Source organism: Podarcis filfolensis, assembly GCF_964270895.1.
Source record: "Podarcis filfolensis genome assembly, chromosome: 2".
Classification (NCBI taxonomy): Eukaryota; Metazoa; Chordata; class Lepidosauria; order Squamata; family Lacertidae; genus Podarcis; species Podarcis filfolensis.
In genome coordinates, this window is record NC_139605.1 from 20,553,736 (window position 1) to 20,573,029 (window position 19,294).

Here is a 19,294-nt window from a genome sequence, read left to right on the forward strand (position 1 = left end):
TCATTCGTCCGGGATTTTATTTCACGCAACTGATGAAGTCTATCCGGGTCGGCTTAACCCATCATAAAGTTAAGTTTCTTAAGTGCCACAAGGGTCTTATTTTTAACTCGTGTTTGGCGAACTCTGGCAGGCGAGATATTCTTTTGCGCCGTTTCCACGTGCGATCGAGGCTGCTGCTACTTTTTGAAGAATCCGCTTCCACCAGCGCAGACGCCTCTGACAGTGCTTGCAAGCGAAGCGCGCGGCCTGCCCGTCTCACGTTGCTGACAGCCAGAGCGACCAATAGCCTGGCCAAGCCCGCCCAGTAGGGCGGAGCTCGGGAGTGGGAGGAGAATGGGGCGGGGCTGCATCAGAGGGGAGGGGCGTGGCTTGGCCGCGGTGGGCGTGGCTCTCCGCCCGTCTCCAACTCCGAGAGGCTTCCCCGGGGATTCAGGTTGCGGCTCCGGTGTCGTCGGAGCTGCGCTTCTGCTGCAACTTCTTCGCAACTTTCCCCTGGCTTGGCCCGAGTCGCGGCCGCGATGTCCTCGGTGCAGGTGCTTTACCCTCCCAACGTGCACCGCTGCAGCATGCTCAGCTCGGCGGCGTTCCCCAAAGACGAGCCGGCGCAGGGTGAGTTGCTCCGCTGCGGAGGCGCAGTTGGGGGGAGACTGGGGCGGACGCGCGAGGGCTGCGAGAGGGCGCCTCCGAGGTCTGCAAGGACCCGCCGTGGCTTGATAAGAGTCGGGGTCAGAGCGGATCCCTCTGCTTGCAATGGGGTCTGGCTCGTCTTTGCCCTCTGGGGATCCTCACGCTGCGCATCGGGGGGCAACGGGCTTCCTGCTGCCCGGTGTCAAAACTTCTGAGAGCCCACCAAAATACAAAAAGGGGGGATACTTCTTGGCTGCATCACAAGCTTCTATTGGCTTTGCATTATCGGTTTAATGCTCGCAGCTTTGTGCAAACTTAATTTGCTGAGAGTTTTCTACGAGAGGTTCCCTAACTCCTTGCGCTCCTCCGAATGAGCGACAGGGAGAATCGAATGAATAGCCGTCCCGCGGAAGGTGACATCCCCTCTCTGATCGGAGGCTGCAGTGGGTGGCCGGGTCGTTGACACGAGTCTGCGATCGGATTGCTTTTAGTCAGCGCTGGGGATCCGTGGAGCGACGACGCGTCCCCGCGCCAAATGCCTTAAAGCCGCTCGCAGGGCTGTGAAACTCCGCTTCTCCTCCGCTCCTTTCCTTTGATCCGCTTGCTAAGAATGCGAATTAACGATGGAAACCCAATCTTGGGCTAAAAGATCCCCGCATTCCAGGGGGTTGGGATGGATGACCCCGGTGGCCCCTTCCAGCTCCACGGTTCTATGATTCCGTCAGTGTGTCGTACATTTGCAGAAGTTGGAGCGGTTATTTCCTTGGCTTGTAGGAGGGGGCGCGCGGCTCTTGAGAAACTCCGGGAGATTTCCATTCGGTTGCCTGTTGCCAAGTGAGACGAGGGGAGCAGCCGAGTTGCCGCTCAGTGCTGACCTCTGCAGGCGGCGGCTGGTTTTCTGCGTTCCTTTGCTGCTGCGTTTAAATCTTCATATTTTTCCCCCCAACCTGTTGCTCACCGTTGGACTCGCAACTCCCACCGTCCACAAAACCCTTAGCTATACTGGTTAGGACTGGCAGTAGTTGAACAGCATCCAAAACGCAACAGGTTCCCCACCCCTGGCAAACCAGTTTGGCGTGACACTCACTGGGTGACTGTGGACCAGTCACCTTTGCTCCGCCTAACTTACTTTTTACACGACTGATGTTGCTAAGAGGGCAAAATGGGGGCGAGGGAGTAAGCCATGCAAGGTGGCCTTTGAGCATCTCTGCAGGAAATGTGGGAGATAAAGGTGTACACAAATTAAACACCCATTGGTGTCCACTGAGTTGAATGGGGGGGGGGGAGAAGAAACTTGCCTTGTTTTCTGCACATGCCCTTGAAACCATCCCAGTGTGGACTCCTTTCTGTCACAACAGCTGTGAAAAAAAAGAATAAGCAGTCTCCTGGCTGGGTCGGCAGGCTTTGCTGACCAGAAAGAGTGTCACCCTTGAAAATAATTGACCTCTTCTCCTTTGCCGCTCTTTCAACGTATTTCACATAATGGCCTCCTTTATTGTTACAACGACCCTGTAAGATAGGCCAGTAATGTTATCTGCATCGGTGAGTTCGTAGCAGAGGCAAGGTTTAAAGGAGGCCTTTCTCAGCTCTCTGCCTTTTCCATCACTCAGCTGCACATGCAATAACAGGGCCGGCCCAAGACACTTTGCTGCCTGAGGCAAGCGACACGGCACACCTCCACACACACACACACACACACACACAGAGAGAGAGAGAGAGAGAGAGAGAGAGAGAGAGAGAGAGAGAAGCTGGTCAAACTGGACAAGACCATCCCCTTCCCTGAGGCTTGCTTAGGGGGACACTCCCCCTACAAGACTTTCTGCTGCCTGAGAGAGTTATCTCACTCTGCCTAATGGTAGGGCCAGGCCTGTGTAACACCCCCAGCACCTGTACCTATAGTAAATGGCGTTCTCCTTTGTTTTATTGACACAGGGAGATGACTGAAAATCAGAGCTACCTTTAGCGTAACTGAGAGTGGGGTGGGGTGGGGGAAATACGTTGGCATGATCCTTTCCTCCTCTGCTCAATGACTGCTTGCCCATGAGGAAGAAACACACTAGTGTGTCATCGTATTTTGCATCCCTCTGGGCCATTCCCAGTTGTTTATTTTTGGAATGATGCTTTATGACTTTGGCCTCGCAGCTTTATCCCACGTGGCTGTGCTTGTGTTGTCTCCCACAAAGGTACACAAACAACAAAGGTGCCTGTTTCTCTGTCCAGCAGGCGGGAAACGGCATGTTTCCTGGGAATCTGGTGCGGCAAACTCCTGTCCCGTCTAGGCGCCCCCTCCCATCACCAAACCCACAGACTAGCCCTCTCTCGGGGATGTCAAACATCGCCTCTGCCTTGCTGCTGTGCTCTGTGAGGTGGGCAGTCCCGTATCAAAGCGTTTGTGGCTATTCCTCCCTGTCTCCAGGGACATTTCTGGCATTCCAAGGGAGCTTAGATAGATACAACAAGGCTTGGCTTATCGTTTGGAAGCTTATCATTTGGAAGCCCGCCTTTGCGGGAAAGTGAAACTTGCTTTGCTGCGATGGAAAAGGTGATGTGGTCATCTGGTGTGTCGCTGGATGATTTACACTGATTTGGGGGTATCTGCTCGGCTGCAACGTACTCCTCCTCGCTTTATTGAGTCAATGGGGTTGTTGTTGTTAGTCACTTCCGTAGCTGGCTCACGCCCTGCTTTAAAGAGGAAAGGATTTATGGCTGAGAATACGCAACGTGTGCTCGGAATGATCAGTCCCAAGTCCGTGCACTGGTGGCAGATATGCATTGAGGCCGATCCTATAATATTAGTAAAATGCAGCCTTGTGAAAGGAAGATGTGGCGAACCCCTGCTATGCAATGATATATGTAGCTAAATACAAAGCCTGGGTTTCTTTATTATGGCATTGGATGCTGACCGCTGGTGATATGTTTCGGCTAACTTTTGACCTAGGCAGCCAAGAGTGTGTTACACACACGCCAGGCCATTTCCACTTCCATTTTCAGAATCCAAAATGCGGTGTCATAGAAGGGGATGCATTTGCTGGTGCCGTGGGTTTGCAAAACAGCAGTTTTTGTCTTTGTTGACATATGTTCTGAATGGCTGAGCGGCTGGTCTGACTTTGTGGCAGGAAATAACTTTGGGTCAGCTAAGGTAGTTGGGCCCAGACCTTGAGAGAGCGCTGCTGTGCTCCTTATTAGGGAGAACTGTGCAGAACAGGAAAGGTCCCATGAACTGCAACAAGACTGCAATACCCCCAGGGCCGCCTTTCCCAGTCCTTGAGGTGTGAACTGATCCTGTGCTTATCATTTGAGGCTCTTCTTCATGCACCCCCTTTATGAGAGGCCTGGAGGGAGGCAACACGAGACTGGGCCTTTTCTGCGGTGGCTCCCCACTTATAGAATGCTCTCCCCTGGGAGGCTCACTGGATGCCTTCATTACAGGCAAAAACGTTTCTCTATAACCAGGCCTGGGGCTATCAATCCATTGTCTTTTAAACTGTGTGGGTGGGTGGGTTATTGATTTTGTTTACCACTATGGTATTTATAGGGACGAGGGTGGTGCTGTGATCTAAACCACTGAGCCTAGGGCTTGCCGATCAGAAGGTCGGCGGTTCGAATCCCTGCGACAGGGTGAGCTCCCGTTGCTCGGTCCCTGCTCCTGCCAACCTAGCAGTTTGAAAGCATGTCAAAGTGCAAGTAGATAAATAGGTAACACTCCAGTGGGAAGGTAAACGGCATTTCCGTGCGCTGCTCTGGTTTATCCAGAAGTGGCTTAGTCATGCTGGCCACATGACCCAGAAGCTGTACGCTGGCTCCCTTGGCCAGTAAAGCGAGATGAGCGCCGCAACCCCAGAGTGGTTCGCGACTGGACCTAATGGTCAGGGGTCCCTTTACCCTTTACCTTTATGGTATTTATATTTGTGTTTTTATATTGTAAACTGTCTTGTGGTCCTCAAATGAACAGCAGTATAGCAATATAATAAACAAACCTGTACCACCATGGCAAGGAAGGGGGCGCCGGGAGAAACTCTATGCCTTCTGTTGGACACTCAGGGTCTCTGGTCAAGCAAATCTAGTGGGGGGGGGAGCAAATCTGGATTTTAAGACTGCAGGTATTTTTTTTCAGTGGGTGAGTGGGACGCTGGAAGCAATAGGGGCACTTGCTATTTAATTAAAGAGGTGGAAGGCGAGCAGAGTGTCACTCTCGCCCCGTGAATCAGTGGAGGCGGAGGGCGAGGAAAGGTTTCCCCACCCCTTCCTCCTACTTCACAGCCGTTGCTGGTTGCAACTCAGCCCACACTTCGGAAAGACGAAAGAGGGCTGATTGAGCGATGGCTTTTGATGTCCAGGGCAGGAGATCTCCCAAAGCTACCAAGAGCTGGACTCAGACAGCAAAAATGCGGGGTGGGTCCGGGGAGCGCGTCGATGCGGAGCATTTGCTAGCGGACTTTGCAAGCGCCAACTTTAAAATAGTATATCGCACGTGGGTCAACAAGCGGCGGTGGCGAGGAGAAGCGTAAAGGGTCCTCGCGCGGCTCTCCTCGATTGGCTGCCGTTGCCTTTCCAATTCGTTTAAAGGACTCCTGCCTGCTGCGCACCCCGCCTCGTTTTGATTGCCGTGCGCGCTTCTCCCTCGACGGTTTCAAAGCCTCGCCCTGTCGGCGGCCGAATAGAACTCCTCCTTTTACCCCCCCCACCCCACACACGCCTCTTCTGATTGGCTCGGCTTTTTCGCGGCTTCCTCCAGCTCGCCCCGCCATTGGCTAAGTTCGGCGTGGAGTTGGAACGTTCGTAAAAGCGAAGGAATTCCGAGGCGCACGCGGTGGGGGAGGGAGGAGCGGCCACACACATACACACAAACAAGCACACGCGAGGCAATCTTGGCCGGAGAGTGACCGACTGACCAGGCCATGCTCTTGGCTCAAGGCCCCATTTGCCACCAGGGTCCCGAAGGGCCGCCGGCCGCCGATGCCGCCGAAGAGGAGCCTCGCTCCGCGGGTAACAACAAGGAGCACGTGGGGCGGTTTTTGTGAATGGAGCGAGCGGGGTGGTTTTCGCTGCTGTTGTTTGCAAGCAAACCGCAGCCGGTGTGAGTGTCTGGCTGGCTGGGCGGGTCCCGGCACAACTCGCCACGCTGATGCGCTGCTTTCCTTTTCTCCATCCCCCGCAGGGAAGGCGACCTTGGAGACGCGCTACCGCTTGGGAGCGTTGATTGGGAGCGGCGGTTTCGGCACCGTCTACGCGGGGACCCGGCTCAGCGATTCTCTCCCGGTGAGTGACCGATCGGCGTCTTCTCTCTCTCTCTCTCTCTCTCTGTCAGTCGCGCGTGCATGTGTAGATACACTTATTATGTACATTATAGAGACACAAACACACGCGTAAATGTACATAATATCTACACATGCACGCGCAACTCAAATGGCCAAATGCAGTACAAGAAGTCAACCAGCGGCTTTTAGGAGAGATGGAAATAAATGGTATACAGTGGTACCTCGGGTTAAGTACTTAATTCGTTCTGGAGGTCAGTTCTTAACCAGAAGCACCACTTTAGCTAATGGGGCCACTGCGCTGCCACTGCGCAATTTCTGTTCTCATCCTGAAGCAAAGTTCTTAACCCAAGGTACTATTTCTGGGTTAGCGGAGTCTGTAACCTGAAGTGTCTGTAACCTGAAGCGTCTGTAACCCAAGGTACCACTGTATTGGGTAGTGGGGGACACACATAATCAATCAATCAACTGGTCACTTCTTTTACTTAAAGAACATCCCCAACCTTATTTAAAATAGATATAAAGCAAGAATAAAAACAACCTGAAACACTCACAGTAATATGCATAAAAGAGCATTAAAAGTTCTTAACCTGAGGTACTATTTCTGGGTTAGCGGAGTCTGAAACCTGAAGCGTCTGTAACCCGAGGTACCACTGTATTAGGGTTGTGCAATTCTGGGGGCTGGAGTGGAATTAATGATCCGCGCGAGAGAGAAGAAAGAGAAGCCAGCAGCGAACAAAAGGGGAGGGGGAGGCGTGACTCTTGCTCCAATTCGGGGCTGCACCATGCGCGCTGGCTGCTTTGAATCCCAGGTTATCGGCTGGGTTTCCCATTCTCCAACCTGTTCTGTCTCTCAGAGGGTGTGTTACTGTCCTGGATGAGTGATGCGCCTGGACTCCTTGCTATGCTCTGTGCTGCTCGCTAAGCCTTTGGCTCCACTTCAGGCACTTGGAGCACACAGTGGCTCATCAGTCCGGTTTCCTGGTAATAATTATTAAGGAGGGAGAGAGAGAGAGCGCAAGCAACACACGTCCCATGATGAGGAAGGCATCACTGCCATGCAGGCCTATGCTGAGTTCCGAACTTGGAAGTTAATGCAGCGGTAGTAGTTTAATAATATACAGCTGCAGCAAATAATGATGCACACCTGTTTATCTGCTACTGGCTGTGCTGGAGTTACAAAATATATGCATGTTGCATTGGTTGTGTGTGACTTGCAGGTGTGTTAAGTCACTGTTGTTGGTGGGCAAAATCCTGGGTGTACTGAAGGGAGTGGTTGGGAAGGTGTGGAAATTCCCTGGTTCTGTATTTTTTCAAGAACTTCTGGGGGGTGCAGAGTCAAAAGCATTAGGACTGGATACTGAGGCAAGGGGCAGTATGCTATTTTGAAGCCTGAATAAAATAAGCCCTGAGAAGAGGAATTGTGGTGGTTTTCTCTTTAGAAGGGAGTGTAGTTCCATTGTGGGGTTTTAAAGGTATTCTTATTCCCAAAGGGACAAAATGGCTACTACACCAGTGTTTCCCAAATTTGGATCTCTAGCTGTTTTTGGACTACAATTCCCATCAACCCTGACTATTGGTCCTGTTAGCTAGGGATGATGGAAGGTGTAGTCTGAAAGCAGCTGGACACCCAAGTCTGGGAAACATGGATCTACAATTTTATGAGCTCTCAATCAAGTAAATTCAGGTGTTGTTAAGAAAAAATAATTACAAAAACACCAACCCCCCTGCTGTACATTTGCAGCCATAAATAGAAAATCCACTATTTCCAACAAATAGTTCTCTCTATTCCTAAGGGGTGGGGGTAGGGAGGGGCAGTATACTTTTCCAACAAGGAGATGTTAAGACCTTATTTCTTTCTAATAGAGAGCATTGAAACAAGTAATGTGGTACACTCTTTCCTTCAGAATCTTACATTATGAGGGGCATTTCTGTTAGAGCAATCTCAAGCCTAAGATGACATGTGCTGAAATTGAAGAATAATCGGTAGAGCATTTGGGTAAGGCTTGGTAAAGAAATGCAACAACTCCATGAGAAAATACCACATTGTTCAATTTAGACATTTCAGTTTGTTGAAATTCTGGTTTGCATGCCGTTAAAATATTTGTGAGAAACTCTGCATTAGACAGGTACCAAGTAGGCCTTTTTGATAAACTTGCTTATGTATGATCTTGAAGCTTCAGCAACCTGCCATGGGTTGGAATCCTTGCATAGCTTGCGGAAGATGACTTTGTGCAAAGATCCAGTTACAGATAGGTAGCCGTGTTGGTCTGCCATAGTCAAAACAAAAAATTTTTTTTCTTTCCAGTAGCACCTTAAAGACCAACTAAGTTAGTTCTTGGTATGAGCTTTCGTGTGCATGCACACTTCGTCAGATACACTGACGTATGAGCTTTCGTGTGCATGCACACTTCGTCAGATACACTGACGATAATTTTTTTTTTTTTTTTTTTTTTTGTGCAAAGAGTCCACTAGACGGTTGCTGGATCTGGGTTGCAGCAGGGCTGGCTTCAAGTTTAATGGGGTCCTGAGTGAAGCGCCCCCTGGTGGCAGCATGGCCAGCAGCTGTGTCTGGCTGCCATATAAATCATTCCTCTCTGGGGTATCGTGGGGAAATGGCAGCTGAACTTTGCTTCAGGATGAGAACAGAAATCGTGCTCCAGCGGCGCGGCAGCAGCGGGAGGCCCCATTAGCTAAAGTGGTGCTTCAGGTTAAGAACAGTTTCAGGTTAAGAACGGACCTCCGGAACAAATTAAGTACTTAACCCGAGGTACCACTGTAAACAAATCAGAAGGGAGCCCAAGGCAGGTGTTGGTGGCGAACCCCTGGCAGTTGCCCAAGAATGCCTAATAATAATAATAATAATAATAATAATAATAATAATAAATTATTTATACCCTGCCCTTCCCGGTTCAGAAAACCGGGCTCAGGGCAGCTAACAACAAATTTAAGACCCTTAATTGATGCAACAAAAGCAGCATAAAATACAGTATAAAACGTGAATAACAATAAATTCAGAATTCAAAAATCAATTTAGGGGGGAAATCTTGGCACTTCCTCTAGGCTTGCAGCCTGACCCGAGACAAGGTCACAACAGCCATGCTTATCTCCGTGCATTGTGACATGGGGTTCGTGCTAAAGGTGGATGCAAAATAGTGCTGGAAATTCTGTAGCAGGCTTTGCTTCCTAACAGCATTCTCCTTCTCTCCTTTTGCAGGTGGCCATCAAGTATGTTGCCAAAGACAGAGTCTTGCAATTCCAACACATGGTGAGTTGCTGCCCTTTTGCGCCGTTTCTCTTCCCGTTGAGGCCGCCTGACTCGTTGAGCGACGGTGCCAGAGGTTTCTCTCATGCCTGTCTCCCTTTCTCTCTCTTTCCTTCCTTCTCCAGAACGGCACCCTGGTCCCGCTGGAAGTCGTGCTGCTGAAGAAGGTGTCTTCCTCGGGCTGCCGAGGCGTCATCCGCCTCCTGGATTGGTTTGAGCAGTCTGACGCGTACTTCATCGTGATGGAGCGCCCCCTCGTCTCTCAGGACCTGTTTGACGTCATCACTGACAGGGGCCCACTCCCTGAAAGCCTGGCCGCCGGCTACTTCCGGCAAGTGGTGGAGGCCGTGCGCCACTGCCACCTCTGCGGGGTTTTGCACCGAGACATCAAGGATGAGAACATTCTGGTTGACCTCCTGCAAGGAGACCTAAAGCTCATAGACTTTGGCTCGGGGGCGCTGCTTCGGGATGCTCCCTATACAGATTTTGATGGTGAGTGTGCGTGAGACGGAGAGGGAGAATGCCAGAGACCACCACTCAGCGACAGGGCACACACGCTTTGCTTGCAAAACGGTCCTGGGTTCAAGTTCCGACATCTCCAGGGAGGGCCGAAAGATTTGACAGCAGCTACACTGTTGTCGGTATCAGCAAGCTGTTGCCAACCTTTGAGCTTGTGGTTCTTTTATTTTTATTTTTATTCCCTCCCCCCCAAAAAAATGCTTTTTATTGAGATTTAAGAACACCAACAGCAACCAACAAAAACATCAAATCTTATTACATATATCCTACTTTATGCTCCATAGAGCCGTTGACTTCCGTCCTTCCCTTCCGCAAGTTTTCTTATTCCAATCCATAATTCACAGTTTCATTGGTTAAAAATTACACCGTGACATAAGATTTAATTCAATCCTGCCAACGTTTTCATATTTCTACAGTTCTCACTTATATAAACCATAAATTGACTCCATTCTTTTTGGTACTTCGTCTCCTCCTGATTGCGAATTCTGTGTGTCAGTTTTGCCATTTCAGGGTATTCGACCAGCTTTATCTGCCATTCCCTTACAGTCGGAATCTCCTGTAACTTCCACTTTGGGGCTTGTGATTCAAAACATCTGGCGGGCACCAGGTTGACGGCTGCATGGGACTCAGTGCTCCCGATGCCAAAGGTGGCAGGTTTTTGGTTTTGCAGAGAAGCACCCAGGAAGGGAACAAGCTAGGAACACAAATCAATGTTGGCGGGCAGGGAGGTCAACCTCAGCCAAATTTTTTGCAGACTTTGGCCTAAATCTGAACCATAGTTCAGACCTCTGGCAACAGCTGTTTGTCTTTTCCTCCTAGCAGCCTTCTAGGAAGGAGAATGAGGTGAGGGGATGTCAGAAAGAGAGAAGGGAGAGAGAAAAGGGGTGGCAGGAAGCGAAGGGAGAGCAGAAGGGGATAGTCCTGCACACTGCTGGCTTCGTCTGTCTCACAGACGAGATTGCGGCCCTGAGGAATATGGCCGTTGGTGGGATCAAATATTTCCTCCCCACCCCAGTGTCGGAGGAACTGTCTGAAAATGGGCTGCAGTCTCCCTATGAGAAGTACAGGGAGTTGTTATGGGGAGGTTTGAGCAATTCGGTGTCTCCCCGCGTCCGGTTTCCACATAGCAAAGCACATTATAGGCCATTGCCCATGTAAAATCAGAGGCTTTGGGTTGTGCCTTTTGTATTTGACCAGACTGGGTATAGATCTGGGAGTTGTCTTCTGAGCATTTGTAAAGTATGCTAAAGGCCTAAACAGTCTGCTCTGTTCATAGGTTGACCAGCCTTTTTCTTGGTCTCTGATGCCATTGTTGCATCTTTTGGATAAACACAGGTTGCAAAATAAAGTCTTGCGGCAGCTTAATTTTTGGCCTGAAGGTGTACACTCTTATTGCTGTCACATTGGATGAGTTAGTCCTTAATTCAGTGTAGCCATCCTGGTTTACACTCTTCTCTCCCCCCTCCCCCTCAGTGTTTACACGGAGAAGAAATTCCAGTTGGTCAGTGGTAATTGTTAGCTGGTCTGTTTGTATGCGCAGTTGCTCCAGATTGCCTCATCTGTATTGGTGTTCTCTTGTGTGTGCGCACCCTAAGGTCATTGGCCTAGATGCCACTGGCCTGTAAACCTGATTTCACGTTGCAATACCTCAAAATGCAGGTAAAGGTTCGTACGATGGAATGTTGTTCCACACAGATCAATTCTCTCTCGGGGCATTTGTTTATTTATAGAGGATCATTTATAATCTGGAGGGTGTTTCCAACTCAGAGTGGATCTGCTGAAATAAATGAGTCCCTGTCTGTTAATTTCAGTGGGTTTTTATTCTGAGACACGACCCACAATTTCACTTATCCCCTCAAAAATCCCTCTCTTCCCATCTCTCATTCTGCTTGTGTCTTGCCTTTTACATTGCAAACATTTCTTCTTATTAGTGCTTTGTAAGCATAAAAATGCTTTTAAGTAAATAAAACTGCAGATAAAACACCCCATTTTACAGATGGGGAGACTGAGGCTGGAGCAGCAGTACGCCAGTGCCAATTCATCGTGGAAGTCTCATATATGGGGGAACCTGCTGCCCTAAGCTTCTTTGGGAAGAAATTGTGGGATATATATTTAATAAATAACACAAACGTTTCATATCTGGTTCTTTGAATTTAGGCAATGGTGGTGGTCCTGCTCAACATGGGTGAGGAAGGGGCAACCTGGGGGGGGGGATTTTGTAACTCTGTTTCTGGTTCCTTTAGCGCCTCTCCGGGTATGTTTTCACCGGCTCCTTTCCATTCTTACAGGCACCCGGGTATACAGCCCTCCTGAGTGGATAAAATACCACCGGTACCATGGCGTGTCTGCCACTGTGTGGTCCTTGGGCGTGCTGCTCTATGACATGGTGTGTGGGGACATCCCTTTCGAGCGCGACGAAGATATCCTCCTTGGGAAACTCCACTACCACTGCAGGGTATCCTCAGGTACAGACACTACCCTAGACCCAGGCCAGTGGATATTTGCAAGGGTGCAAGAAGAGGCCGTATCTCAGTTTACCTTGAGATAGATGTTAGTCAACAGAATGCCAAAGTTAATTATCCGATCTTTAGCAGGGGTCAGCAAACTGCGGCCCACCGGGTTCGTAAATACGGCCCGTGGACCCTGCTGCCCACTCGGTCAGTCCCCGTGCTGCGGCTGAGTTCCGTGACACTGGCACAGCTTTGGATTGGCTGTAGGAAGCTCCTGCAGCCAATCCAAAGCCGTGGATGCCTCTGGGCGACGCCCCTTCCTTCCCACTGAGACGGCTGTGTGTGGCCAAGAGCTGAGCGGGAGGAAGCGGTGACACCGGGGAGGCTGCCTCCACCACCCAGGCCAGCGGCCTGGGCTCTGCACCCCTGGCTGAGGCAGAGGATAACGCTGCCGAACATGTGGCAGGGGGGGTCCTTTCAGGAGAGGGTGGGTCCAGCCCCCCACAAGGTCTGAGGGACAGTGGACCAGCCCCCTCCTGCAAAAGTTTGCTGACCCCTGATCTTTAGGACAAGTTTTCTTTTTCTTTATTTCTTTTTTTCAGTCAAGATGCTTATTTTTGTTAGACCAGCAATTTCACCCCTGGGTTGCTTAAGGATTCTTAATGTATGCTTCTTGAATTTGGCAACTCCTTTGTACTTAATTTGTCACTGAGCCCTGGAGTGCCACAGTGGTTTGGACTATGGATCGTTGGTAGGCTCATGTGACAGGATACTGCCCTTGGGGGTGGATTGGCCTACCTCGTGAAAGCTGATTGAAGTCTGCTCCATCTGCATAGCACTTCCTGCTTCGTTCAGTTGAAATGAGCGTTGCTGAATTGAATAGACTGTGCTCTACTGTAAATAATATCCTGAATACCCTTGGGGAAAGTAATAATCTTCCGACTCCTATTCTTATCTCTTAAAATAGGACTAATTGTCAGGCATTTTGGGATAAGTTCTTAATGAGGTGCAAGGCACGAAGTGCTTTGCAAGACAGGGATAACATAACTCAATACGGCAGATCATGAGGCTGTTAATCTCAGAGTCATGGGTTTGAGCCCCACTACAACTCCCATCATCCCTAGCTAGCACAACCCAATGGTCAGGGCTGATAGGAATTGTAGTCCAAAACTGCTGGAGACCCAAGTATGGGGAACACTGGACTTAGATGATCCTCGTGGGCCATTCCAACCCTGCAATTCTTTTAGTTTTTAGGGGTTTTTGAATGTTTTATGTAGTTTTTATGTAGCTTTGTGGTAGTTTTATGTAGGTTTTATGTAGTTTTCAATTTCATTGTTCTGCATGGGACAATGACAATAAAGATATCGGATATCGGATATTCAATGATATGAGGAAGGGCTATAGCTCACTGGCAGAAGGCCCCAGGTTAAATCTCCAGCTAGGGTTTTGTGGGAAAGGATCCTTCCTGAAGTTCTGGAAAGCTGCTTGCAGCCAGAGTTAGGCCACGGGCAGTGTTAGAAACTCAGGTATCTAAGCTTAGGCACCAAATGGCTCCTTAAACCAAGGATAACAGTCACCAAAGCAGAATGTCTGGCTGCCATTTTTGGGCATGATGGCTTTCTAAAGTCTTATATTTCAAAGGATGGGAGTGACTGCGATTGATTATCACTTAAACATCTAGCTAGTTCAGATGACAACCTTGAGCTATAGGTTAAGAACTCTGAGAACTTTAAACAAGTAACTTGATCCAGGAACAGTCCACATACATATTGGCCTATTCCTACCTCTTTTTCTTAATGGTGACACGGACCATTCATAACATAAGAACATTCTTCACAGCTGTGTGAGGAGGGCAGTGGGATGGGTTAATTGAAGATGAGCTACAGCAATCAGCTATAACGTTGTTCGCTGCCCCTGCACAGGGAAAGCCTTTTGGTTCCTGAAATTCATTCCAATTGTGCCGATAAAATATAACGGACAGAATTCTACAGGATGTGTTATTAGTGTGTGGAAACAGTCGAGATCCAAGGATCCCCTGGCTTGCACCTCCAGATGGTGGAGATGTCAAGCGCTGTCCTGGGGCCAGGGCACCTTCACTTGGTCGCAAGTGGCCAATAGCCAGGCGCAAAATGTGCCTGGCTAATTGCGAACACTGGCCCCATGGGTTCAAAAACTGGTCCATGAGCTTCATTCAGGTGATTTGCAGTGCGACCACATTCAATGTTCATATTTTTTCAAAATATGTATTGCATAGCTGTCAACTTACAGATTTGAAAATAAGGGACCAGCAGCCAAAATAAGGGACCTGCAGCCTCACCTGTTCCAGGCACTCCAGTCTTCCTATCCTCCTGCAGTCTGGTCAAACTCATGCTGGTAGCTTCGAGAACACTGTCCAACCAACTTTGTAACCAGAGGTTCAACTGAATAGAATCTGAATCACATGCACCACAAGGCCTATGCAGCCTCAACTTAAGATGGCTCCCCGGCCTGGCTTTGCACTGCAAAGTTTGCAGCAGCACGTGCAACAAAATGGCGTCCAGCATTCAAAAACCCCCTCAGCTTGCATTAACTAGCCACACACAAGGCATGCAAGCTCCACCCCCCAGTCGTTCTTAGACTTCTTATTGGTTGAGCAACACAGCCAAGCAACACAGTTGGAGCCTCCCTCCTCCCTGGCCAGCAGGGAGGGAGGGAGAGGAGCTGCTTCCTTTGAAATTTAAGGGACATCATTTAAGGGACATCCATCAATAAGGGACAGCAGCGGGACATGGCACTGGAATAAGGGACTGTCCCTTTAAATAAGGGACACTTGACAGCTCTGATGTATTGCTGCTTTTGTTTCTTACGTTGTATTTGATGCTGTTCCGATACGGTACTACAATATCTAAGAAATGAAAAAGCCATAAATACGCAAAGCACATCACAACTACTACAGCAGGCAGAAAAACCATCAAACGGTGTGCCTAGACCCTCAGCAGTTTCCAAGTGGTCCCTGGTGGTGGTGGAAACAGGTTAGGAACCCCTGGTATAGGGAGAGTTGAGCTTTCCAGAGCAACGCCTTGACTCCGTGCAACTTCCTGTGTGTTCCTATTGGGCGGTGTAATAACCATGGTTCTTTCCTGCTTTGACAGACTGCCGTCACCTGATTGAGTGGTGCCTCTCGCTGGCCCCAGAGAACCGGCCTTCCCTGGAGCAGATCTTGGCCCATCCATGGCTCCTTGCCTTCTTGGAGCAAGGCGGACGCAAAGCCCAGCAGCCCACAGTCCCCAAAGCCGGCACGAGCCTGTGACTCTGGTGGCCTCTGGACAGCAGTACGGGGACGGGCCATCGCAGAAAGGATGGACGTATCTCGGTTTCTCCTGCGACGACAGGCTGACATACTCGTTATTCCTGCTGATAGCTGAGTTCCCGCCCCTGGGTGGACGACCTATGAAATCCCAGGCCTGTGGCAGGGACACCGCCCACCCTGACTAGACAGGGGGTCTGGCGTGCAGCCCCTGACCCCCAAGACAAAAGAGACCAATGAGCTCTGCTCTGTTTACACAAGGACTGTCTCCTGTCTTCACCAGTGAGGGCTGCAGAAGACTGGCAGCGAGTGAACAGTGTTTGAAGCCATCCCTGCTGGCTTCCTCTTGTTACGCCTTTCAGTATTGGGAGTTTGGTGGACCTCTGGACCGACCTTCATGCGCCAGGACTGGATTGGCGTTTTGATGTCACGCCGGGTACGGGGGGTTGTTTCTTCTGGTGGTCAGATGCTTATTTATTTGGCGTGACGTTCCTTTGGTGGGGAGCCCCGGGTCCTTCCTCCTCCTCCTCCTCCTGTTGTTGTTTTTTTGCTAAGCCATCATCTACCTGCTGTGGATTTTCGGGCATAGAAACATTTTCTCTGGCCCAGCTGGGAAGTGACATGGTTATTGTGAACAGCCCCCTGCTTCCATTCCTGTCCAGCCATTCCAAGTCTGAATCCAGTTTCCTCCAGTGCCTTGACTTGATGGGTGTGTGTGTGTATGTGTGTTTTACCTCCTCTTCCTTTCACTTGGGGGAAGTTAAAGGGGTGGCAGGGGGGAAGCGGGCCCCACTTAACCTCATCAATAAGTGAAAACAAGGGAAAAAAATAAATCCATGAGTTGCTGGGTTTCTTCGTCAGAGTTGATCGAAACCCCTGGTGTCAGGACTGTCCCGTACAAATGAGGACCTGTAGTTGTGTTTGCCGCTTCGAAATTGAAAGGCAAGATTTTGGAACTTCGGAAGGCACTGGCGCTAGGTATTTTGTCCCTGCCAGCCAACCAACCACTGACAGCTTGAAGAACTTGCTGTTTCTGTCTCGGCAACTTGACGCTCACAGTGGAAGAGGGGTTAGCCAACTTGGTGCCCACCAGATTTGGAAGTTGCTGTTAAGGCTCCCAACTCCCTTGAGCCCCAACTTGCATGACTGATGGTCGGGGGATAACGGTGGGAACTGCTAGTCTGGTGGGTACCAAGTTGGCTATTCCCGCTGTCTACTTTTCTCACCAGTTCCCATCTGTCAGCTCCTCCTTCCGGGAGATCTTGAAGTTTGGTCTTCTGCTTGTGGCTGCGGCAGAGTGTTGTTTTCTCCGCCCCCCCCCTCGCCCTCCAGTGGCTCTGATCCCAGTCCACCCAAGTGGTAGCCTGTAAACGTGAGGTCTTTATTAGCAGAGAAGCAGGCCCGATGGCGCCACAGATATTTTTCTGAAGCTGAACAAATCCTCATTCAGCCACAGGTTGAGTGTCTCCCCACTTTCGTTTGTGTGCGTGCGTGCTTTGGAATCTGAGAGAACAACAGGAGCCTATAGCATTGACTCTGAATCTTGGAGGTATGTTTCCCTTGGGGGCCCCGGAAATAATTAGGCCAATGCCGCCTTGTCTTTGTAATGGAAGGTTGTTCTTCGAAAGAGTGCTGGCAGGGTCTTGGTCAGCTCCTTGCATTGGCCCCAGAGAGGACCTGGGATATGTATTTTTAAGGATAGCTAGTTGGGCCCAGCCTCTGGCAATTCAAGCCTGAGTGGCGGATCAACGCCCTTCTCTTAGCCCGAGTCTCCTCCGATCACTGTAGAATTTATTTATGCCAAATCACATGAGGAGAGGAAAAGATTAGCGCCAGGGGCCACTAAATCTGACAATGGCGAATTGACTTAGGCCAAATTCACACTGTGCATTTCAAGCACAGTGATATACTTTTAAACATTCATGGCTTTTTCCAGAGAATCCTGTGAGCTGCAGTTTAAGGGGGCTGAGAGCTTGTTAGGAGACCACCCCCCATTCCCCTACAGTTCCCAGTTTCCTATGAAGAGGGATTTAATCGCTGTGAAGGGACTAGTGGTTTCTTAACAACTCTCGGCACCCCTTAAACTGCTGCTCCCATAATTCTTTCAGGGGGAACCCATGGTTGTATCATAGTGCTTTAAACACACGGTGCGAAGTGGCTCTGGATGCTCATCCAGTTATGTCCTCGTTAGCCAGGTATCCACAAATCACGGCCAGCCTTCAGAAGCAAGCCTATTGCGTGCTGGTCACAAACCTGCCCCTCCGCAGTACGAAAGGGACAAGGGTCTTGCATGATGCCACGCCGTGTTCAAGATCCAGGGGCAGCTTCCTTTTCCCAGTTCCTACATTGGAAAGGAGAGCGAGAGCTCAACCCACTATCCTGAAGACCTTTGGGAAGCAGTGAAGAAACTTTTTGCAGGTGTTTCCAGGGCTCAGTGTGGCAACGAGACTATTCCCCCCTCACACACACACACTAAGGACAATGCTTCCCTTGCCATACTCAAGCATACATCCCTCAGGGGCGAGCCAGCAGGTGCCTGTGTAGATCTCTGCAGCCACACCAGAGCGAGACCCCTGGTGAGTTGAGCCAGCCTTGTGATGGTTTCTAATACTGCCTCCCTTAAGGCATACTGACACAAGCAGAGTGCTAGCCAAGGGAGATGGGAGCTGTCAGATTCCAGCCTGGGAAAATGCCAGCATCGCTTTCTGAGCCTGCTACCTCTGGGCAATGTTGCTGAAGAATTATTTATATGCCAGTTCAGGATTTGATTTCCATATCTGTGGATTTTTGTGTGTGTGTGTGTGAATTTTGTTACTGCCTCCCGTGCACATTTGTGCAACCACATAACACAGTGCCTCGCCCATCGTGGGCTCCATCATCTACCAAGCCCCTTTCCGGGATTAAATAAACTTTTTATAAGAAAAAAGAAGCAAATCTTGTCTTTCGTTCTTAAATGCATTTGATCAATCGTGGCGCTCTGCATTTCTGGCAGGGCCGGATTTAGGTTTGATGAGCCCCTAAGCTACTGAAGGTATTAATGGGGCCCTTTACATGTCCAGCTGTCCTTTGTCAATAACAAATTGTCACTGTTTTTTGTGTTGAATATATGCTATATGGTAATTTATGGACCTAATAGATATCTAAAGCCATTTGCACATGCAGAATGTAGGCACCCTATATATAGAAATGAGCAAACCAGTGATATTTTAGGGAGCAGGCTAGCAGGCGGGGCCCATGACTTACATTATAGGAGCCTACACAACACAAAACGCTGTTGCTGTGTGTAGGTTTCATTTTATTTGTTTGTTATATTTTGGAAATGTACATCCAGCTTTTTTTTCCTTTAATTTTTTTTGGGGGGGCCCTTAAGAGAGTGGGGTCCTAAGCTATAGCTTGTTTAACTTATACGTAAATCCAGCGCTGAATTTTCTGGTGCTGCATGTGTATCCGCCGCCACCATATCAAGGCTGTGGGTGTATGAGTTTAATGGTTGCTTTGCAGCCGAGGAGCACCCTTGCATTGAGTTCGAATGAGACCAAGAAATGGAGGTTGGGTTGAGTCGTGGTGGTTGGCTCAAGGTCACCTGGTGGACTTTGTGCCTGAGTGAGGATTTGAACCCAGGTCTCCCAGTCCCTTGCCTGACACACTAAGCACCATGTCACGCTGTAATTCATAGCACGGGAAAGCTTGATCTGCTCTGACCAAACTCTGGGCTAGCAAGTTTGGTCTCTTGCATCCTGGAAGTCTGCGTGAAGCCTTTCCTGCTTCCTTCAAAGTTGCAGTGGTAAACCTTCCCAAGGGTGTGAAGGGAATTAACTGGCGCTGTTGCAACAACACCTGGAAACAGCTGCAGCGATTGACTTGGAGTTGCACAAGCTTTTGAGACTGATTC

General features: G+C 49.6%; 1 protein-coding gene across 2 annotated transcripts; it reads left to right on the forward strand.

Annotated features, from left to right (window-relative positions):
* Window positions 1-281: 281 nt before the first annotated feature.
* LOC310757127 (serine/threonine-protein kinase pim-3-like) lies at window positions 282-18,328 on the forward strand. Of its 2 annotated transcripts, none has more exons than XM_083602323.1 (6): window positions 282-609; window positions 5,786-5,886; window positions 9,100-9,150; window positions 9,273-9,639; window positions 11,955-12,131; window positions 15,248-18,328. In XM_083602323.1, the coding sequence occupies exons 1-6, from the start codon at window positions 519-521 to the stop codon at window positions 15,403-15,405; spliced, it is 945 nt and encodes a 314-aa protein (XP_083458449.1). In that variant the 5' UTR covers window positions 282-518; the 3' UTR covers window positions 15,406-18,328. The 2 variants fall into 2 exon arrangements, with proteins under 2 accessions (XP_083458449.1, XP_083458450.1); XM_083602324.1 differs by lacking the exon at window positions 282-609 and adding an exon at window positions 5,516-5,613.
* The last annotated feature ends 966 nt before the right edge of the window (window positions 18,329-19,294 follow it).